This window comes from Propithecus coquereli, unplaced genomic scaffold (assembly GCF_000956105.1).
Source record: "Propithecus coquereli isolate 6110/MARCELLA unplaced genomic scaffold, Pcoq_1.0 Scaffold34, whole genome shotgun sequence".
In the NCBI taxonomy this organism is placed as follows: domain Eukaryota; kingdom Metazoa; phylum Chordata; class Mammalia; order Primates; family Indriidae; genus Propithecus; species Propithecus coquereli.
Window position 1 is genome coordinate 3731702 of NW_012149063.1, and position 24536 is coordinate 3756237.

The 24536-nt window shown below is 39.3% G+C and overlaps 1 protein-coding gene across 2 annotated transcripts in view; it reads left to right on the forward strand.

Moving 5' to 3' along the window:
• The window catches only part of MYO3B (myosin IIIB), a 412726-nt gene that overhangs the window by 302802 nt on the left and 85388 nt on the right, over positions 1-24536 (forward strand). The window contains exons 31-34 of one of the 2 annotated variants that reach the window (XR_001137744.1): positions 150-275; positions 18031-18091; positions 19024-19120; positions 20592-20603. Coding sequence is in view for 1 of the 2 variants with exons in the window: in XM_012650712.1 (XP_012506166.1) it covers positions 18031-18091; positions 19024-19120 (158 nt within the window). In the remaining variant the exon portion in view is untranslated. Of the gene's footprint in view, positions 1-149; positions 276-18030; positions 18092-19023; positions 19121-20591; positions 20604-24536 lie in introns of those variants that run through there. The other variant, XM_012650712.1, reaches the window with a different exon arrangement.

Here is a 24536-nt window from a genome sequence, read left to right on the forward strand (position 1 = left end):
ACGTGCTAGCTAGTTAGCTTTTAAAGGGCAAAGACTGAGTCTTACTCTTTCTTGTATCCAATACACACAATAGGTACTCAATAAGTTTATTCAACTAATTTCCAAGGCCACTTCTCAGCACTCAGACTTTTTTTTTTTTTTTTTTTGAGACAGAGTCTCACTCTTTTGCCTAGGCTAGAGTGAGTGCCATGGCGTCAGCCTAGCTCACAGCAACCTCAAACTCCTGGGCTCAAGCCATCCTCCTGCCTCAGCCTCCCAAGTAGCTGGGACTACAGGCATGCGCCACCATGCCTGGCTAATTTTTTCTATATATTTTAGTTGTCCAGTTAATTTCTTTCTATTTTTAGCAGAGATGGGGTCTCACTCTTGCTCAGGCTGGTCTTGAACTCCTGAGTTCAAATGATCCACCCACCTCGGCCTCCCAGAGTGCTAGGATTACAGGCATGAGCCACTGTGCCCGGCCAGCACTCAGATTTTTATGAGAGAAATGATCTTCCTGCTCAATGTTTGGGTGGTGACAACAATAAGAGGATCCAGAATAGTTTATCAGATGTGTGTCAGGGCATTCCTCCTCCAGGGGGCTGGGGTCCCATTTTCCGCTTCGTGTTTGTCAACTCACTGTTCTGTGAATCAACACAAGGTTTATAGGAGGGAAGTCTTGGGGAGGGGATTGGGATGGGTAGAAGAAAAAGACAGCTGGGTCGTGTCAATGGCGGTATTCTTAGTGACAAGTAACAAACCCCCATCCAATAGATTCAAGTATCTCTCAGGACGAGAGGTTCAATGACAGAAGTTCCAGGGCTGGGTCAGCCATTCAGGTACATCACCAAGGACCCAGGCCCCTTGCATCTCTTTGCGTTGCTACTCTCAGCATGTCAGCAATGCCCCCACTTATCATCACAAGGTGGCTAAAGCAATGCTAAGCATCACTTCCTCACATGGCAATGTCCGAAGCAGGAAGGAGGAAGTAGATGGAAAGGGGGCTTGCCTTAGGTGTCTCCCTTCATCTGTTAGGAGGGAAACCTTTCCCAGAAGCCCCCCAGGAGATTCCCCTTGCATCTCTTTGGCCAGAATCAGCACTGGTAACTCTGCAGGGGAGCTGCAAAGGAAACTGGGAAAGTGAGCATCAGCATTTGCAGCTTCTACAGGAGAGAGGAGGCAAAGAAGAAAGGGATTGGGAAACAACCAACGATGTGTGCCACAAGAATCCTGGAGGGGTAATGATGGGAGTAGACAGGTACCAGGGAAAGATGAAGGGAAGGCAAGGTCAGAAGGAAGAGTTCATAAGGAAGACTCAGACATGACAAGAAACAGTGCTGAGAATAAGAACAACAGGGAAATGGTGAGGTTATTATTCAGATTCACCCAACATTTATTGCTATGCCGAATCATTTCCAACACGTTATCTCATGTAATTCTTACACCAGCCTTTTGGGTTGGTGTTACCCACACCATGTTACAGATGAGTAAACCAAACAGGGGAAGGCTAAGACAAGTAGCTCACAAGAGCTATCTCAGAGACCACTGCTGGGTTGGATGTATCGTATTTACCTACTTTTGCCTCCCATCAGGAAGTCTTGGAATCACTGGGTCATACAGTGTCACACAGAGAATAAATGGCAAGTCTGAGGTTTGAATCCAGATCTTCTGTCTCTAACAATAATAACAGTTAACATTTAACATTCATTAACAAATCCTTGGGTACTGTGCTAAGTGTTTTGTATGCATTATCCTATTCAATCTATGGTAGAAGTACACATTTTATAATTTCTGACATTGAGAGACTACAGGTAACTTGCCAATGTTACTTAGTCAGTAAAGTGACAGAGTTGGGATCTGAACACAGGCCTCTGACTCCAGTACCCATTAACTGGTACATTCTACCAGCTCTCTAAGCTCTGGACTCTGTTTAGTCCAGGGCTTTTTTTGCTCTATCCACGTTGTTTCTATACCTGTCATTGCTTAAATCTTAAATCAAAACCAGTTAAGGAATACACCCTGATTGGTATAAAACTCTCCCCTTGTGATTGATGGAGAAAATTCCAACATCTAGTTCTTGAGAGAAAGCCTAAAAGCCTCATGGGAAATGTGCTACCATCTGTGCATGACAGGATGGGGTCAACTTGGCTGGGGAGAAGGAAGCCTCAGATTGGGGTGATGCTTCTCTGCTTCACTCCCGACATGAGCCTGTAACTGTGTACAGTGAATGGCAGAATGGAAATAGTCTTTAATGTTGTGGAGCTTTGTCCCACGATGGTAATCCTCCATTTTAATGCTGATAAGTACAATGGTGAGGATTATGCCCCTTAATTTAATTTGGCCTGCATATGGCAAAGCCCTCACAAGGCTTTTATGTGACATTCTTTAGCACAGCTAGCCTGTTGTTGTGTAAAAGGGACCCGTAAGAAGGAGGCAGGAGATTGATAATGCTGGTGCAGATGTTTTTACACAGCAGCTTGTAACACACCCCCAGAAAGGCTGCTTCACTGTGGGCTACTCCAGTGAGGATTCAGACTCAGAGTGATGGGAACCTCTGTGACTCAGACAGCTCGAGGAGAGCTGGCACCTCACAAGAGGGGAAAACGAGTGCATATTTCTCCTATGTGTCATCCTTGGAGCTCTGGGGCTTAGAGCCAGTTGGGCTGACCTCTGAATTGATGAGCCAGAGAAACAGCCTCCCAGTCAGCAGGGACAACTATGGGCCAGATTTTCATGTGGGCTGTGAAGTGAAGTGCAGCTTGCCACATATCTTGACAAACACTCTGTGTGGGGGGTCATTGCAGAAATACGTGGCAGTTCTAAGACAATTGAACAGAACAAATCCTCCAGCAAATTAGCTACCACTGTGGCCAAGTTAGTACACTAACACATTGGAGGACCTCAAATGGAACCAGAGGGAAAATGGCAGCATGGTGCAAGAGTGGTGGTAGGAATAGTAGCCTTCTTTTATGAAGTGCTTATGATGCGGTAGACACTCTACATGTTATTTCATTGAGGTAGAAAAATGATGGACTTTGGTGACAGACTTGGGTTTGAATCTTAATTCAACTACTTACAAGACATGAGGTGTTGGGCAAATTCCTCCCTCTCTCTGAACTGCAAAAAGAGAATAATTGGGAGGATTAGAGACAATCTATGAAAGGAGCTAGCATAGTTCTAGACACATAATTACTCTGTAAGGGATTATGGTGAGCCATTGTTGGTCGTAGTAACAGAAGTAGTAGCAATAATAGTAGTAATGTTAGTATTTAAAAGGTTTCTATAAAGCTAAACTCATGAAGGGTCAAGACCTCTCTGACTTAGCTCTAGAATTGTAAGCTAAAATAAACATTGAGGTGTCTAACACTTTTGAAACTTCAAACAATATTCACTCTCTGTTTTAACTTAAGAGACAAATTTTATTTTCTTGTGTTCCTGGCCCTTCTTTCAGGGGTAAATCTGAGTTGACTTTGGGTCCAACATGGCCAGGATGCCACTAGTACACTCTCAAATGATATCTGTTAGAGCATAGTTGATTGTTAGAGCCTTCTTAGGCTTTTTAGATTTTTAATATACTAATTGGTCACATTTATTTTTGAAACCTTTTTGAAGCCAGAAACCTTATCACCAGCTGAAAGGAACTTCAAGGAAAAATCTGTTTTGAGTTTTATTTTTCCTTATGGATTTGCTTATGGCCGTACATAAATATTTATCTGAACTATTTCAACAAACCCTAAATCATCAATGATCCTTCTGCAAAGGACCCTTTTAGAAGATTTGTGTATGTCAAGAATGTCAGTAATCTCTTTATAGGACCAGATTTCAGGGACCAGAGGCCTCTTTTAAAATATTTGGAGCTGTTTGGTGGTTTTCAACATGTCTTTTGTTTTCTTGTTCTGTGTATCTGTTCATACTGTTCCTTCTGGATAGAATTCCCTTGCAGTCCTTACTTTACCTGTTGATATTTCACCCATCCTTCAAGGTTTAATTCATGTGGCACCTCTCACAGGGCCTTGAAGCAGACAAGGGCAGGAGAAGAGCATCTCAGGCAGGAGAAACAGAGTGGGCCACAGCGCAGAGGCAGGATGGACAGGGGCCACTCTGAGGAAGATGAGAGGTCCAGTGGGAAGAAGGCTGAAGGTGGGGTGTGAGTGGAGTGAGGCAGGAAGAACTATTATGGGGAATAAGGCAGATGAGAGCTAGGATATGAGAGACCTTAAAAAGTATACAAAATATTTTAGACATTGTTCTATAGGCCAAAAGATGTAAACCCATAATCTTTGGGTAGAATGTGGTCTGCAGAAATATTTTGTTTGGCCTACACATTGTTTTTAAATTTTCTTAATTAGTTTCCAACATATAAAAATAGAAAAATTTCATGTAACAATTTAGATATCTGATAGCTCTTGAAAAATTGGAGTATCTGGCAACAATCTGCTGGAACTGAGTAGGAGCTATCTTCTATAGATCCCTACTTGTTGGCCTGTTTAATTTATAGCCTGGCCCTGCTAGCATCTGAGTTTGATTCCTGCCCGCTGTGTGCAGGGGCACCATCCAGGTGGAGGAAATGATTTAGCTACAGACTCTCGAGCCAGACTGCCTCTATTCTGGCACAGGTTTGTGTCCAACTAGCTCAATGACCTTGAGCAAGTATGTTTCTAATAATGGTACCACCTCATGTGGCCACTGTGGAGAATAAACTATAGGAAACATTTAGACAACTACCTAGCATGCAGTAAGTGGACAAACACGTTAGCTGTTCCCTTACTATATCCTACATGAGATAATAAACTCTAGGGATAAAACTGTCACTTATTTTTGCATCACTCATGGAATCTAAAATCTAGAATCTTTGGTCATTGTCATAAAATAATTGATGAATAGATGAATATGTTCTCCTTGAATTTTTATTTCTGTGAGGTCCAAAACTAAATTTAATTACTTTTTTCTCAAGAGGTGCTTCCTATTTATCTTGAGTTTGACTTGAGCATACTAATTAATTTTTGATAAAGCAAGGAGCTGACTTTCTCAAAAAGCCAACAATGCTAATTAAACAAGTAAAGAGAGATGCTGTTAACACTGTGTAATTTTTCTGTAATGGATCTACCTTCCTAACTCAAAAATAAACCCGAAGTTTGGGAAGGTGCTTAATTATGTGTTTTCTTTAGGAAGCTAAGTTATTGGCTGGTAGCTGTCTACGGTTAATGTCTCAAGTTAAGGATCAGTTGCTAGGAACTCGGACAGAGTGAACTTTGGCAGAAATGACGTTAGAATGCATGTTTGACTTGAATTTTCTGACTACCACTCTCTTACACCTGCCATGCAACCCACACTTCAGTGTAATGTTTTTGTGCCTGGTGCCTCAAAGTTTGGCACAAGAACTAATTTTTGGTTTTCCAACATATCTTATATGTAACTGAAGTCACACCACCATCCCACTGAGGCCTTCAACATGATCACCTATGGACATGAACTTTTACGGTTACATTAATATATCCCTGAATACATTTGCTATTGACAAAGTTGCTTTGCAAAGTTGACCTACAAGGTTGGGTTCACATTGTCTCTGCAAAACTTGCACATTTACAAAGCCACTTTTTATTTTATTTGGGTAAACATCATCTAAAACTGAATGATGTATTCAAGATTCTAAAAATTTACTCTTTAATTTTGTCAGATGGATCTCTTCTTTCTTATAAAAAATCAATTTTTTTCTTTAAAAAAACTCAATCTCTCTTTAGCTCTCTCTTTTCCTTCCTTTCATTTCTTCCTCCCTTCCTTCTTTCTTCCCTCCTTCCTTGCCTTCCTTCCTTCCTTCCTTCTTTGTCTCTCTCCTTATACAATTGATACCTGTATCTCTAAAGTTCTGGATTCTAATCTAAAAGGCAATTTCAAGTAATGACAAAATCTGGTAAATTCTCTGACCATTTCCCCATCCCTTGTCCCCTTCCTGCATTACCCATTTTGTGAGTATAGGAAATTCTAGAAATTCAGCACATTGCTGATACCTACTTTGTGTTGTCAGCAAGATCTTTACTGTATCCTGGCTCAGAATGACTTTCTGCCCCAAATACCTTTGTATATTGAGCCTATTGTGAAGATTTTGAGAAAATAAAATGTACTCAAGTGGAAAATGATACAGGAAACCAAATTTGTGTAAAAATGAATTTAATGTAAGAGTGCTTCATTATCAACACTTAAAGAAACCTAGATTATAATTCTATAGGTTGAAAGATTAACTCTGTACATTTCCACAATCTTATCAACTTTGTTTCACTTTCTTCTCAGTCAGAAGGAAAAAATAGTAGTATTTCATTTTCAAGAATATTTTATGAAGGAAATGGCAGCTGGTTCCTACCTGTAGAATACAAATATGCCAATATATTTTCCATTAGCATCACCGAGTCACTTTAAATTAAGAATTAAATTGAGCAAGTATTTGCCATAAAAGCTATTAACAGTAGTGGTGTCACAATCTTTCTGTGTGCATCTTAGTAACTTCTCAGACATGTCTCCTTGATGAGTAGACAAAACAGGGGGCGGGTGAATTTGTTCTTTTCAGCTGAATGGTGAGGTCAAGAAGACAGAGCTTTGGTGAAACAGAGCTCTAGTAACTGCTGTGATTGGGAAATTAGATAATAATATCTTGATATCCCTGATATCAAGAATTCTAGTGGACTAAGATTAACACAGTCTGGAGATGCAGGCAGGAGTGGCCTTCCTCATTCTGGTCCAGACCCTCCCTGGAGAGCTCTTTGTGTCAACAAGAACAGCCAGCTCTCCTGGCCGGCTCCCAGGACTCAGAGTGGGGCTATCATTTTTGTTTGCTTTGCAAATATCTTAATGGGAAGTGGTTCAACACCACCTATGGGTTAATCTGAGGGGTTCTGCTTGGCAGCTGTTAGCTCTGAGAACCACATGGCCGCTCTCGGGTGGAGAGAGTCAGGCTAGCTGTTAACTGCCCAGTGCCAGGTTGAGGCATCATCTTTGCTTATTGGATTTATGGACTGGCAGGAAGCACCTTGTTGACTTTTATTTTTAGTTTGTTCCTCCTGTGAGAGTAAGGATGTTATTCTCAGATCCAATTGTGCTTTTCTCTCTAAGGCAGGGCAATTATTTAAATTCTTTTCACTAGTATGAGGCATCTTTTCACTTAAGCTAATTCTCATAGAATCTGAAATTTGATATTAAAAGTGGTGGTATGGTAATGGTGGAGGTGATATTGTTGCCAGAAGAAGGATCTAGTGTGTCAGCCTGCAGGGAGAGCTAACAGTGGCAGCCATGGCCCTGTCTTCATCTGGGATCTAAAGAACTGAATAGATAGTGAATTTTCCTGCTCTACTGTTCTCTTAGTCTTCCCCCATCCCGCCCCTCACCCTTCCACCCCTGCTTGAACGTGGCTTTCACTTGTCTTGACCCATAGGAATGCTTCCCTGGGTGACATGACCAAATCATGCCTTTCTGGATCTGTGTCTGCTGACATTGATGCAGATGATCTCTTTATGCTTTCCTCCCTGGATTTCAGGCTGGGTTGGATAGTTTCCACAAAGCAGGTCAGGGAAGTCCCTGGAGTGATGACAAACTTGTAGACAGTTTCCAAATGCCCCATTTGTAAAAATGCAAAAAGTTTATATTTCACTGTAGATCCTGGGAAAAATGTCCAGCTACCCTCAAGAATGGTGCAGCTGATTTCTAAAACCTTGTTCTTTCCTGTGGGGGTTCCACACCTGTTTGTAGGGGTACCTGTGATTGAGAGCAGGGGCCCTGGAGTCCACTAGACTTGATACTGTGGAGGGTAAGAACCTTATGAACCCACTTACTTTCTCAGAGCCTCAGTTTCCTCATCTTTAAATGGCAGATCAAGTGGCAAAATATCTACCTCACCAAGCTGTGAAAGTTAAATGTGATAACATACACAAAGTAAATAGCATCTTATCTGACATATAAAAAACACTCACATATAGTAGTGAGAGGAAGAATTATTGTTCTTATCTCTGAGGCATCTACCTTTCTTTATGTCATCCTTAGTATTATGCATTTTTTTTTCCTGAAGTTCTCATTTTGAAGTCTGTTACTTCCAATCTTTAAAATCAAGCCAGTGGCAAATTAAGGACATTTGAATAAAGTAAAGTAAATAATGATGATAAAAGAGTATAATATGTTGAATAAAATAAGAATTCATGAATCCACATTGATAAAAGGAAGACAGAAAGGAACAAGGTAAGCTCTTTCTTGCAATAAAGTATGAAATAATAAAGGTAGATGGAATGATGGAAACAGAAGATCACCATTTTGCAACTCTTAAAATAATAATTGTTTGAGGTAAGAATCATGAATGGATGCTAAAACTCGTAGGTGAAAGTTTGAGAGTAATAAGCTATTTGCATAGGCTCAGAGTAAAGAAACTTACTGATTACAAAAGCACAGTGGAGAAACCTGGCAGAAACCGCCTTAACCAAGCGATGAAAGTTAGCATCACCAGCCGTGGAACAAACGGACAGTATGTGCCTCCTGATGCTATGCACTGAGAAGAAGACAACCTCAACCTGGGATTTCCTTCCAAATGTGCATAACCTGAATTTAATCATGAGGAAACAGCAGACAAACCCAAATGGAGGAACCTTCTACAAAATGACTGGCCTGTGGCTCCAAAATGAAACACAAAGGAGGACTGAGGAACTATTCCAGATGAAAGGAGACAACAATGACAGAGTGTGATCTATGGTCCAGGATTTTCTTTTGCTGTAGAAGACATCATTGGCACATTTGGAAAAATCTAAATACAATCTGTAGATTGGATAATAGTATCATATTAATTCCCTGATTTTGATCATTGTACTCTGGTCATATAAGAGAATGCCCTTTCTTTTAAAACACACACACACACACACACACACACACGCACACACACACACACACACACACACACTGAAATATTGAGATATAAAGGAGTATCAGGTTTGCAACTGACTTTCAAATGGTTTAGAAAAAATTTAAGTATATTTTTATGTGTGTATGTATATCAGCATGGAGAGAAAGAGAAGAGAGAGCAGATAAAGAAAATAGGTAAAATGTTAATGGTTGGAAAGTCTGGTGAGGAATATAGAGAATTTCTTATACTATTCTTGCATCTTTTCTATAAATACGGATATAAATAAAAATAAAAAATTACAGTAAATCAAGTCAGTGCCACTTCTTGTCCCTTAGATAGGGAAATTCATCAGCTACTTTCTCTTTAGATTCCTAATACCTCTCTATCCACACCTAAATGTCTATCCACATCATCATTGCCCTGCTTAATTACTGTCCTCAAGCTTTTCTGCTGTGACATTGTTGACTAGTCACCACCCACTGTGTACAATCTTGTTTAGAATTTTCATTCTTAAAAATTCCCTAAAATGTGGCCGGGTGCGGTGGCTCACGCCTGTAATCCTAGCTCTCTGGGAGGCCGAGGCAGGCGGATTGTTTGAGCTTAGGAGTTCGAAACCAGCCTGAGCAAGAGTGAGACCCCATCTCTACTAAAAATAGAAAGAAATTAATTGGACAACTAAAAACATATAGAAAAAATTAGCCGGGCATGGTGGCACATGCCTGTAGTCCCAGCTACTCGGGAGGCTGAGGCAGTACGATCGCTTGAGCCGAGGAGTTTGAGGTTGCTGTGAGCTAGAATGACGCCACAACACAGTGATACTCTGTCTCAAAAAAAAAAAAAAAAAAAATTCCCTAAAATGTCCCTTTCTCCTCTCATATCCCCTCTCTCACCTGTCCTTGGGCTCTATCATTTAGTGCCATGCACATCACATACTTCATTTCAGCACTTCTTGCTTCTCTTTGTCCAAACTGAACGTTGCTTTCAGAATTTTTTTTTTCTTTTATTTCAGCATATTATGGGGGTACAGATGTTTAGGTTACGTATGTTGCCCTTGGTCCCTCCCCCCCTGCTTTCAGAATTAAAGGAAGAAAACTGGGTTAAATATTATCTTTTGGGGTGCAGTGATAAAAAGAACATCTCCAAGGAACATGGATGTTGGACCTATCTTTTCCTCTGACTCACTTGGACAAGTCATGTCACCCCTCTGCACCTCAGTTTCCCCAGTTGCAACATGAAAAGGATGTAGTAAATGGTCTCTGAAGTTTCCTTTATCTCTGCAAGCCTATGCCCTGGCCTAATCCAGTGTTTAAAGTGCTAGAACTGTAAATCAAAAGTAGCTCAACCCACAAGTTACCTTAAGACCTTCCCTAAAGGAAAACCACAGGTTCCAGAAAAGAAGCCACTCAGATACCCCATCATCATTATTCTCCTTTGAAATTTCCATGTTTAGGGACTTGTCTTTCAGTGCAAAATGATAAACAATAAGTATAATACCTCGTTAAGTATGCATTTTATTTCTAACTTCTGACTATGTATACATCTCTTAATTTAATCCTTTTAAAATCCTATCGTCTCTCTGAGCTCCCTCAGTTGCTGACAAAGAACTGAAGTAAGTTTTATAGGTGGCTCTTAGTTGAGTGTCCTTTTTTCCAATAAGGCAAGCATTCTCAGCAGAATGAAGAAAAGCCTTCTGCTCCTACCTTAGACTTCTACACAGTGACAGCTGCTTTCTATAAAGTAGTGAAGGAGGAAAAAGAAAATAAATGAGAATGCAAGAACTGGCAAATTAAGACAGTGTGGGCTCTCAGTTGGGGAAAAGCAATGAGGCAAACAAATATGATCAAATTTAAAGGGCTCGATGGGATTTGGGAAATTAGCATAAGTGCATAAATCTAACTACTGCTAACTTGGAGCAATGGCATTATGAGACATTCATTAGCCTTTTAGAGCCGTTCTGATGAATTTGTCCTTGAGCTATGTTCTAAAATTTAAAATAATTGTTTCAGAGCAAACACATTTCCATATCTTTAAGTATAACTTGTATATTTAACTCATTCAGCAAAGATACTGATTGGGGTGGGATATGGTGTATGCATTCAGAATTGTTATAAAAGTTACCAAGTATCCACATCTAATGAGAAAAAAAAATAAAGGCGTGAAGTTCATTCCTTCTTGTTTCCTTCTTCTCCTGAAATAATGGTGATCTTATTTCGCACTGTTATTGTTTCTCTTCTCTTGTGTTCTTTGTATTTCCTTCATATTATACATTGAAACCCAGGAATAATGTTTTTCCTTTTTAGAAATTAAGAAATGTCGATTATAATAATAATGAGTCACCACCTTTCAAAGAGATAAAGATTCAAAAGACTGATAATACCCAGTGCTGGAGATGTGATAGGAAATGGGTCCTTTCATACTTTCGTGGATATGAGTATTAATTTTTGTTGCTTTTTAGAGGAAAATTTGGTGATACAATGCAAAAGCCTTAAAATAGAAAAAAATTTTCTCACACTTTAACCCAATAGCTTTACATATAAGATTTATCCTATGGAAATAACTAGATGAGTACTCATTATCTTATGTACTGAATCTTTAATGATCCATTATTTATAATGTGAAAAAAATGGAAAAAATTAAAATATCCAAAAATAAGAGATTAGTTAAATCACTTATGATAATCACTCAATAGAATACTATATAGTCATAAATATGATGATATACATGTACACTTGCATATGTGTGTATCACACACTCACAAATATGTGGAAGGATGCTCGTAATTACAAAGGGTAGGTTAAATGGTAAATATAGCATGAACCATTTTTTTTAAAACGTGTTTTATATGTATAGAAAAGTATCCAAAAAGATATACACAAGATATTAGCTAATTATATCTGAATGTGGGCATTTTCCCTGATGTTTATTTTCTTCTCCTTGAATATCTGTATTTTATACAGTACCACAGTGAATATACATTGTTTTTAACCATACAAAATAATTTTTAATTAGAAAAAGGGAAAAAAGGCAACATTTTGCAACCAGTTCTTTTAGTCATTTACTTTGGGGAGAACGGTAGATATTACTATATTTTCACTGATTTAAGGTTAGTAAATATTCAGACAACTTGGGAATTTAGAGCATTTTTATCAGCTGAAAGATAAGAAGAAAAGACAAATGAACAGCAATAGCTAGAGATCTGATATCTCAAAAGCCTAGTGGCTTATGGTACTTGCTCTTGTTTGGTCTCCTGCCTTGATCAAAATTTGATAAAGCTCACCTTCAGTAGGTGATCTGCAAATACTTTTAATTAGTCGGGGTGTGGCACTGGACAAATCAGTTACACACCAAATTTTCAGTATGTTTATGCTCAATATATTGTGTGAATATGCCAGGGAGCCTCCAATTCTACCTAGAGTGGACCTGGGTAGGGTAGGAGTCAGGACAGGAAAGGTTTTTCAGAAGAGCTAACACTGAAGCTAAAGAGTAAGAATGCAATGGCCAGATGGGCAAGACAGGAGACAGCATGCAAAACTGTGGAAACAGGAATACAAACCTGGGAGATTTCAGGGGTGTTTGACAAATGCTTATTTGTTGTGATGGAAGTGGTAGTGAATAGGAAACAGAAACATTCTAGAAATCGTAGCTTTCCAGTTTTTGTAATAAAAGATAAATTAACATATACATTTTGGATGCCTTTGAATTTAACACATAGTAATACACAATACCACATAACAGATAATTTGTGTTCTTCTTAAGACATTTTGTTACTGTCCACTCCTCTGTGCCTTCAAAGCTATTTAAAGAACTACACAGAATAAGAAGAATATGCAGTTACACCTGGGTGAGGCAAATCAGGGAAGAGTAGATGCATAGTGACGATGTTGGGGGATTCAGATCTGGGTGTTGTTCCACATTTATATCCTCAGCCCCAGAATGTTCAGATACCATATAAGAACTAAATAAGAATGCTTGAGTTACCAGTTGTGGTTCGACCTATGGCCAGTTTCTGTGGAAATCCTGTTAGCACTCAAGTCAGCATGGGGTCTTTAACAAAGGACATTGTCTTCTTCTCTGATGTCATTACTTAACTGTCTTAATTTATCTTCATAACTTGAATTATTGAAACCATTTCTGAAGATGTTTATGTTTTCTATTATCTCTCATGGTTAATAATTTCCATAAAGAAAGTTATGTGACTTGTTTACCTGAAACTTGCCTGCCTCAAGATTTTTGGGGCCCCTACTGCGTTGAAATATCCTTGTCTGAGTATATCTTCTGCAAGGTGGTTTGGTTGCTGCTTCTTGGGAACAAGAAGTTGACCTCTTTTTATTAAGAGCTCTGTGTACAAAACATTTTTGTACAAAGCAATCAAAGAAGCAGAAACAAATTTACTTGGTTATGCTGATTAGCGTTTCTTCTACGGCTACCAAGAGAGACACAAGTTTATGGGAAAAATACTCCCAAATTTAGAGACAGCAGGAAGCTAGCAAAAAATCAACCAACAACGAATTAGCTGTAACCTGTCCCGTTTTGAAATTAGAATATGCTTTCAAGTGTGAACGACTAATGAATTTCTCAGTTTGTCTAGAAGCCATTCTAAATTATAATTGATAAAAGATAAGGCATAATCTTGAAAACTTTATCAAAATTAATAAGAAGTACACAAAGAAACTAATTTAAGTGAAGTTTAGAAAATGGAGAATCAGAGGGTAGCCAGTGTGTCTCAACCCCCATGCAAGAAAAAAGTTACTGATTCTAATCCTAAAGTAGAAAAACGCCAGTTATGAGACGAGCTTGATTGATAAGCTACGTCCCCAAAGAGCACCCTGCTTCCTTTGCTCTAATTCTAATGTGTAATTTGGTCTCCAGAGTATGTCAGCCAACTAGTGAGGGGAAAAGTATCCAGATTATACCATTCATTGTAAAATCACACACTGGCATTCTGCTTTTCAAATATGACTCTTCCGAATTTGGTTAGTGCAACTCAGCTCTCCCAAAAATCATCACCCCTCAATGAACTGACAAATTGAATTTTGGAGCCTGTGAAGCTGAGGCCCAGTCCCTGGACCACGGTGACTTCACCTAGTGCCGCCAGCGCAGCATGACAGAGCCAGCTGGCCTCGTGTGTCTGTGCTTCAGAAGAAGGGAGATGCTGGGCATTCTCAGCAGCCTGCTACTCAGGGGCCAGCCTTCACCCTGCCTCTCATCCGGTCACACTGGGACCAGGGTTTAAGAAGAGGGAATTAGACATGAGTTTTGTTTGGGGGCTTTTTCAGGACAGATGCCCGGCAGAAGGATTCTCAATGGTGACTGAGTTTCCGTCTCCCCTAGACCCACAGTTCAATGGACTGACTTCAGTGAAGCAGCCGAGTCCTGGAGGCAATCTGTTTCAGACTTTAGTTATGCTTCCAAGAGGCCAGCAGAGCCCTAGAAATATGCAGTGAATTATACAAGGAGAGAAAACTATCTCCTGCTCATCACCCTTTGATAGCCAGATTCGTTTCTTCTGCCATTTAGCATGTGATTCCTAACAGAGGCTGATGGCAGTATTATTTTTTTACAAATTTTCCTACAGTTCAAAAATAATATCACAATTCAAAAATAAATATTTCCTTAATATCATCTAATACCAATCCATAGTCAAATTTTCCCAATTATTCTAAGAATATCCTTTGCACATGTTTATCCAGGCCAGGATCCAAACTAGGACACTACGTTAAATCAAGTTGTTATATACCTAAATCTCTTTTAGTATAGACTATAGTCCCTTTTTCTCTCATAACACTAACTTATTAAGACATTGGGCCTATTATAAAATAACTCACCTTCTGTATTTGTCTGCTTGCTTTCTTGTGATCTTAGCTCATCCCTCTATGTGCTGTGTTTTGTGTAAACTGTTAGATAAAAGACTTGATTAGATTCCAATTAAATGCTTTTACCAAAAGGAAAAAAAAACATCCGGGGTAATTTTAAATACTTTGTGTTGCCTCCCATCATAAGACCATGCTGTCCTGGCATTAGTGGTGCTAAGATTGAGCACTGGTTAAAATGGCGACCTTCGGATTTCTCCACTGTACACTGCTCTTCCTGTGACCTGAAAGAAGGAATCTGAATGGTGGTACTTTGGCACCATATGTCCTGTTGCCCATCAATCATTTGTCTAATGACTTTATCGGCAATTGATAATTCTTGCCTGAATCAATTATTTCCCTCTGGCATCCCCTTTTAGATAGTCAGCAAGTCTTATGGTGCACTGCTTACTAGTTTATGGTGTGAAACAAGTCGTTAGCTTCTCGATCCTTAATTCCCTCATCTGTAAAAATGGGGATAAAAATAGAACCAATTGGCCGGGCGCGGTGGCTCACGCCTGTAATCCTAGCTCTCTGGGAGGCCGAGGCGGGCAGATTGTTTGAGCTCAGGAGTTCGAAACCAGCCTCAGCAAGAGCGAGACCCCATCTCTACTAAAAATAGAAAGAAATTAATCGGACAACTAAAAATATATACAAAAAATTAGCCGGGCATGGTGGCGCATGCCTGTAGTCCCAGCTACTCGGGAGGCTGAGGCAGGAGGATCGCTTGAGCCCAGGAGTTTGAGGTTGCTGTGAGCGAGGATGACGCCACAGCACTCTAGCCCGGGCAACACAGTGAGACTCTGTCTCAAAAAAAAAAAAAAAATAGAACCAATCCACATGGCCATTGGCAGTATTACATGAGATGACTATGTGTACATGCTTTGTCTAGTGCCTGGTGGCATGTATGCATGCAATAAATAATAAATAATAAAAAGCGTTGGCTTTTTGTTATTATTTTTCTTATTTTGGTGGTGACGGATTGCAGAATATTATCCACTTGCTGCCAGTCTCATGTCCCTGAGGCAAAAAAAAAAAAAAAAAATCAAACTAATGACATCTCTGAAAAGGAGTTGAGGCAGTTAGACTTTGGAAGAAAATTAACTTGTACCATTTTTTAAAAAAAACAAATTGGAATTTGTTTTGAATAAAGACTGCTCAACTCAGATCATTGTTTCCCAAGATGTGTTTTAAAAACCAGTAGTCCCTCAACATGCTCCATAGGAGAAGGGTCCGTTATTAAAATTATTAGAATAATGTCTAGGAAATGTTTCCCATTCTTTTTCTCTCTTGGAGTTTCATTGTGCATATTATTCAGTTAAAGGTTCTAGGAAAGCCTCTCAGGAAAGAAACCTGCTTAACTTTGATTAATCAAGGATTTTCTTATTTATTTGCCTATTTCCTCACTCCCACCCCTGCCTTTTTTTATACCAAGTAATACACATAAACATTACATTGAGCTGCCTTAGATTCTTCCAAAGGCTTAAATGAGGAAGGAATCAAACTGATGAGCCAACAACCTCTCCCTCTCTGAGGAGAGATGGGAGGTGTGGAAAGTGTCTGCCACTGGCCTTTGGATCCTGAAAAGCCACACAAGCTAGAGGAGTTCTCAAGAGGTTCATTTCTTTGTTGGAGAAGAAAAGGCAGAAATTGGGGACCTGGCAGTAATCCAATAGCTAAACTCTCTTCCCTAGATTTGCTCAGAATCCACCCCTGTAGGTGTCTCATAGCCACTGGGACTTGCCTAGGCTGGACAGGAGTGAGTCCTTTGGAACCGAAGGGCATGGAGTGTATCATAGTTCAGAAGGAGAGCAGAGGATTTGGGGTCAGATGAACATGGGTCAATGTCTTAGTATTCCCCATAATACCTGAGAACATACCTTAACCTCTCTGAACCTCAGTTTCTTCATCTGTATAATAGGTACAATTAAAGTCCTTAGCTCAAATGGTTATAAAGCTATCATTAGATATTTTAAAGCATTTAAAAAATATGTACTGCTATATAAATGCTAATTAATTTAATTGTAATGCTAAAGGTTTCCTTACTGATCCACATGGCCCCATATTTTGTGGATCCACTAGTCATTCATTTATTCATTCAACTTGTCTAGTATTTATTGAGCATTTACTATGTACCAGGCACTGGGTTTGGGGCTGGTATAGGGTATGGAAGCAGAGCTAGTCCCTAACTTCATGGAGCTTACATTCCACTGTGGTAGACATAAGATTAACAAATAGACATATAAATAAATATATAATTATAGTCCCCTCCTCCCAGGTACTGATGTGATATTTTTTTAAATGAGCATATTGCTTATAATCTACTATAAATAGATGCATTTGGAAGGTAATATCCACAAAAAGATATATTGAAATGAATTTTCAGTTTATGTAAAGAATAAGATTATTAATGTAGAACTGGAAGAGACCTTAGGAATAATTGATCTCAATCCCCTCATTTTATACATGAGGAAAACTAGGACCCAGAATACTACAGAAATTAAGCCAAAGTGTGTTTGGTGTGTGTGCATGTGTGATCGTGGATATTGAGGCAGGGGTCGGAACACAGATTTCCCTTTTCTAGTCAGTGCTTTCCTCTTTGCTGGGTTCCGTGTGAAAGGCATTGTAAAGGTGGCTCCTATTTTAACCATGTGTTATAATCACACTTTTATACAGTGTGTTCCAATTACTAGAAATTAGGGACCCAGCACGATTGGTTTTTCCAAACTTTGTTTCATGAAACAATATTTTACTAGATGTTAGTAGGTTATCGCTTTAAGCTTCTTGGTCAAATTACTTTTGGACTCCTGCATCTTCCCTGTATCTCCACTTTAGAGATCTATAAATGTTTATTGTGATTGTAAAAGATTATTGCTATAATCTTTTAAGGAAAGCTCTGAAACTAGGTACAACCCAGAATTTCCCAAACTCATTTGACTACAGAATCCATTTTAAATTCTGTAACCTCGAATGGGATTAATGTGCTGTGCAGGAAGTGTAGCCTCAGCATCGACTTGATTGGCTTCTTGGTAAAGTTTGTGGAAGCCTAAAGGTGCTCACTAAACCAAATTCAATCACACAACTTTAAAAAGGGCAGTTCCTGGGTCTTAGGAACTCAGGCACACTGTGGACGTGTAGTGACATGTAGGAGCAACACACTTCCTTAAGTTGACCGTGTTTTTTTAACTGAGGGCTGGAATGGGAAACAATGAAAGCTTAAAGAGTATGTTCTGATACGTCTTTGAAAAAAAGCAACCCTCTTTAAGTTTTTTTTAAAAATTATTATTTTCACACCTTTTTAAAATTATTATTATTGTTGTTATTTTTTAGGCATTCACAAGCCCAGCGTTCTCCAAAGGGGTGTGATATCTTCACAGGACATGCAAAGAAGGTAGCTGGACATCTTGATTCCAAGTAACTGTGTCTCCTTCCTTCATACTCATCCAAGTCCACGGGCATGTAGCCTGTCTGTGCCTGCTTGGTTGGGCCATTCAAACTTGAAACTGTTAGTGATATTTTGAAGTCTTTGAGACAAAAGCCCAGCTTGCTAAAGAGCTTTGGTTCAGTAGAGAGACAGGGAGGTACAGTGGAGAGAGAATCAAAAGCCTGGAAATTTGCTGCTGAGAATAAATGTTAGCTGCTCCCCGAGGTGATTTGTCTGTGCACTCCACTCTCTACAGATGTTAGAGCCTCTTTTTGAGTAAGGACCCGAGGTTCTTTGGTAGCACTTTGATATCCTGCTCGAATTCAATATGTGAAATGGAGGCGTCTCTCTGTGACTTGGAGCCCACAGCAGGCTTTGAAGTCTGATCCAATTTTTGCTGCCTACTATTTGATGTTGAAAGGATGAAATGAAGAAAATGTACAGTTTTTGCCAGTAACTCTGCTGAGCATATGTAAGATTAAAAAAACAAAATCCTTTGGATGATGTACTTAGAAATGTTAAGTAGATTAATACCTTCCTATAGGTTTTCTATTTTCTTTCTTAAGGATAAAAATTAAGTATAGGTGAAAATCAGTGCATAGCTGTTTTTATATTCTGGACTATAATTAATTTAAGAGGGGGCTGGGTTGACTTACTGAGAGGAAGAAATAAATGAATGAAGCAAAAGGTATTGAGACTTTGCTTCTAATTGCCCCAAGGAGAGGACCTCCACTCAGTGCTATACAACATGGGAGCAATGTACAAATGACTCCAATATACTTAGCCTCTTCCCCTTCCAGTCAGGGTTAAGGGTCCCTTAGTTAAATGGAAGCCCCTGTCCTTAAGGCTGCTTTTTCAGAGGATAAGAATAATATTTCTCTTACTGGGTCTTTCTGAAGCACTCAGTTTCTGGGACTGATTTGCTGTCTTCTCGGACATGCCATCCTGCTCCAGATCACCAAGGACTGGGTCCCTGGGGAGCCTCTCGAAAAGCTGGTAAGGAGAACATTTTGAATTGCATGCTGCTTCTACTGTTTGCATATCTGTGTACTTTTTAGTGCATTGTTTGGACAGGACTGTCTAGAAGGCAGAACTCAGTTAGTTATACGACCTAATACTAGCAAAAAGTTCAGGTTTGGGAAGCCATACAGGCGGATGTAAGACTTGTCTTAAAGGTCAGAGTTTATAACCTACCCATGCCACTTAAGTTTACCTTTCTGAGGGAAGATAACGAATAGCAGAGACTATTCTTTTCCTTTTACTTGTAAGAACCTTAAATTAGCAAACTGTTCCAAAACTTTATTTTATTAAAAGAAAGAGAAATAGCTAATCAGCTTTTAGTGCAGCAGATCATTCAGGGTCAAAATCTAGGGTTTGATAAAGAATATGGATTTAGAGAGCAGTTCTGTCCTTTTGGCAACATGACCATTCTTTCAGCAAAAATGCAGATATCTTGTCATATGCCTTTGGGAAATGACTATTTCTGGCCCCTTTTCTAAATTCCTTGCTACAGAATATGGTAAACGTCAGTTTCAGGGTTGTGTGTAGCTATATCAGTACTTCTGGAAGGTAAAATAGAAACATGATTGTAAGAAATATTTGCAAACCAGAAGATACTAAGGACAATGTCGACCATTCCAAGGAAAGAAACCTTTTCAACTTAAGATACTGATGTTACACTTAATGTCAACCTCATCTATTTTTCTGAAATATGTAGTGATTTCTCAGGTCTCTCCACATTTCTCCTTAGCCTGTTTTTCAGTGACAAAGTAGTACAACACAAAGTGGGAAAAGCATAATAAATATGTTATGACCTTCGGTCCATGTGGAATTTAAACTCTTGGAAAGAATCAAGAAAGAATGATTCCATTAGAGCAGAACCTTTTAAATGGACATGTAGCAAATGATAAACTTGTAAGGAAATATTTTCCTCACAGCCAGAGAGTGTTCAGGAATAAGGCCACAATGAGGTAGGGGTAAGAGTAGTACAAAACAGAGGCAAATTTAGAGGAAAGATGATGGAGCAGAATCCATTGTGCAATAATTTGGTTGGTACTTTTCTCTATCTAAACAGACAATCTCTATCTTTTAATTGGAGTATTTAGAGCATTTACATTTAATATGATTATTGATATGTTTTAGTTTAAACCTGTCATCTTATTTTGTATTTGTCCCTCTAGTCTTTGTTCTCTTTTGGCATTCTACTTTAAAACAGATGTAATTCCTAAAAAGAAAAGTTTTAAGTATGGTTGAATAGCTACACCATACTGAAAGGTTCTGGAGTCAGACATGCCTGGATTTAAATCTCTACTTTCCTATGTTAATCAAGTTATATAACAACTCCTTACCTCAGTACCTACACATATAAAATGAAGGAAATGTAGTTCATAACTGAGAAGGTTTTACTGAGGATTAAATGAGCTAGTGTTGGTAAAGGGCATAGCATCGTGTCTGGTTCATCGCAAAGGTTCAGTAAATGTCACCTGCTGTTGTGGTAATTATTGTTATTGATATTATATAAATACAAAGGTAATCTATGAGTATGAATAACAGGTAGAGAAAGTTCTTTTTGTTAGGCATTAAGTTTTGGTGGGATAGAGTTCAGGGGGAGTAAATCAAATTTCCCTTGACCTTGGAAAGCAACAAAGATGAATTGAAGAACAAAAATTTTTCAGTTTTGTTCATGATTTGTTTATGTTATCAGTTGCAGAAACAAGGGTATATATTCTTTAAGAGACATTTTAGCAAGTAATACCTTTATATTTAATTCTTTGCCTTAAATGACCCATTGTTTCAAACCATATTTTGTGGAAGGCTGAATGAGAATATTGTGACGTTTTCAGTTTTTAAAAAAACACTAACATCCAACAGGTTTGCTTTCTAACTTGCAATGAGAACTAACTTTTTTGTTCTATGTAGAGTTCTGGTGGGGTAAGTATGAGGGGCACAGAATGAATCTGAAGTTACTCAAGCTCAGCTCAGAGAGCCGTGCAAAGAAGTCTATAAACATGAGGTTTGATCACCCAAGCCCAGTGAGATTGGCCTCTATCAAAAAATCCCCAAACAACAAATGCTGGTGAGGATGTGGAGAGTCAGGAACACTCTTACACTGCTGGTGGGACTGCAAATTAGTGCAACCTCTGTGGAAAAGAATTTGGAGATACCTCAGAGAGCTAAAAATAGAAATACCATTTGCTGGTAGAAATACCAGCAATAGCACTATTAGGCATCTACCCAAAAGAGCACAAAACATTCTACGATAAAGACATCTGCACCCAAATGTTTATGGCAGCACAATTCACTATTGCGAGAATGTGGAAACAACCCAAGTGCCCATAAATCCATGAGTGGATTATTAAAATTTGGTATATGTTTACAATGGAATATTAATCATAAGAAATGACAGTGATCTAGCACCTCTTATACTTTCCTGGATTAAACTTAAGCCCATTATTCAAAGTGAGGCACCACAAGAGCAGAAGAACGGGATCCACTTGTACTCGCCAACAAATTGGTACTAACTGATCAATACTAGGTTGATCACATGGCAGAAATACTCTCTAGGGATTAGGGGGATGGGGGGGAAAATCTACAAATAAAGGACACGGGGAGCACTAAAGGGAGGGAAGGGAATGCCTTTAACCCGCACTTGGGTGAGGCAAAGACATAAAGTGTAACTATAATGTTTGTACCCTCATAATACCCTGGAATAATAAAAAAAAAAAAAAAAAAACCTGAGGTTTGGATAAGGCTGTCTTTAGTCCCTTAATCAGAGAATCTAAGAAGTGTCCCTAACTGGCCCATGTGGGCTGACACATTGATCACATATGAGAGAAGAGCACAACATGCCCAGGAAATGCATAACACGAATCACTTTGCCACTAATCTAAGCAGTTAAATTATTTAACAGGACTGACAGGAATATATACAGACATGATCTAGTTTTGCTATGTAAACAATTATACTTTAGGCATTTGTTCTTCTATTTATTTATTCATCAATTTATTCAAAAAATAATTATTAACACTAAGTGCCAGGAACTGTCCTGGGCCAATATTTCTCAAACTATTTTGAAATACCAATTTTTGGTTGGTTGTTTTCCAAATTTCCACAGTCTAATACTTTTGTGAAATATAATAAAAATGAATTACTAGAAAAATAATCATGCACTTGGATGTTGTATCAATATCAAATTGATGTCCACACGATGCTAAAGTGTGGCAGAGGGAGACAGACAATAAACAATAAGCATAGCACAGCTGGGTGGGTGCAGTGCCTCACACCTATAATCCCAGCGTTTTCAGAGGCCAAAGCAGAAGGATTGCTTGAGGTCAGGAGTTTGAGACCAGCCTTAGCACCATAGCAAGACCTCGTCTTTACAAAAAAATTTTAAAAATTATCCAGGCATGGTGGTGCGTACCTGTCTGTAATCCCAGCTACTTGGGAGGCCGAGATGGGAGGATGGCTTGAGCCCAGGAGTTGGAGGCTGCAGTGAGCTATGATCGTGCCACTGCACTTCAGCCTGGGTGACAGAGCAAGACCCTGTCTCTCTAAAAAAAAAAAAAACCAACAACAAAAAAACAATAGGCATAACAGATAAGGCAATTGTGTGGGATGTTAGAAGGGCAAAGTGTTACCAGGGAAAAAACACAGCAAAGGTGATTAGGAGTGACCCAAGTGGAGGGGTAGGTTGGGGGTGGCTATGGTTTTAAACAGGGTGGTCAGGATGGCTTTCCTGAGAATGTGAGGCTTGAATAAAGGCGGGAAGGCTGCAAGCCAGTTTGCCATGTGGGTATCTAAGCATTCCAGGCAGAGGAGCGGCCATGACAGAGGTCCTGAGGAAGAATATACATGAGCTCTAAATAAGCGAAGAGTTAGAAAGAAGCCCATGTACTAGAGCTGAGAGAGGGAAAGGGAGTGTTGTAGGAGATGAGCAGCCAGGTAGTGCAGACCAGTACTTCTTAATGTCCTAACAAACACCCTGGGGATGTCACTAAAATGAAGTCTCTGATTCAGCAGGTCTGGGTGGCTCCTGAGATCATGCACCTGTCAAGAGCTTCTGTGTGATGCCTGTGTTGTTGGTCTGAGGCTCATATTATGAGCGGTGGGTGCAGTTTCAGTGAAATGGGAAGCCAATGAGCAGAGGAGTGACATGATCTGAGTTATGATTTAAAACAATCACCCCAGCTTTGGGGTTGAAGATTGACTAGACATCATGAAGGAATGAAATAGTCTGTGTAAGTGCGTTTTCCAGACAGCTGAAACTTTCTCAGACCTGCAGCTGCCTTTCATATTGAGTGTACCAAACACAGTTCTTATTTTTTGTGTCTTGGGGCATGATTATTAGCAATTATCACACTGGGCTGTAATGCAGAGCAATCCTCAGAGACCACTGTGAAACGAGGCCACCTACTCTTGCATTAAATGACCCTCGACCATTATGATTTTTAGTTAATGAGCCAGATTCTATTCCTTCTTTCTTCTCTCTCAACACAAAGCTGATGTTTCTTGCTATTGTACTGACTTTTCATGACATACTTTTCTTTCCCTTCTTTCTTTCTTTTTCTTCTTTGCTATGGTCTAAAAAACAGGGTTTTTTTTTTTTTCAGCAGTAAGGGAAATGGGACTGAGTGGGGGATCCTCTATGAATAAAATAACAGGAACTCTCACATATGTGGTACCTACATTAGGCACCATGCCAGGTCCTTTACTTGTATTTTCTTAGTGTAAAGTACACAAGTGTTGGTTTAACTTTGTGACCTGTACTTTTTAAAGAACGTTCATTACCTGCCCCTGGGTTTCCTGTTATACTTCACCTAGGTGAGAGACCTCTGTCCTTGGTTATGTTCTTGTCTATATGAAGTATACCTTAATCATATTTTGAAGATCAAAAGCTTATTGTACTTGCTAAGAGTAACTGTAGTGATAGTGCATCTTAAATTTTTAGGGTGCTGAGGAGCAAGCAGTATTGTACCGGCCTCCCGAGGGATTCACGGTTGGCAGTCACAGTGTTAGGTGTGGGAGAGCCACCAGAGAGCATGTGGTGTCTGGCATTAGGCGTGAGTGATTGATTGCAGATCTTTCGTGGCCTGTCTACCCCACGACTGCTGAGCAAATCACACGCACTTTCTCTCGCCCAGCTGCTTCTTTAACATCATCTATTTCATTATTTGTTTTTACCTTTCCAGTCGCTCATTACTACATTTTGTTGGTCTTGGATGAAATTCAGCAATCAGAAAGCAAATTTGGGCTGCATTTTGTCCTTGTAACTCTTAATCCTTAAGATAATCAAACATCCCAAGTTTCCTGAGATTGAAGGGTTTCCCAAAATTTGGACTTTTCAGTGCTAGCACCAGGACAGTCCTAGGCAAACTGAGATGAGTTGGTCACCCTATAATAATACTGGAAGTTG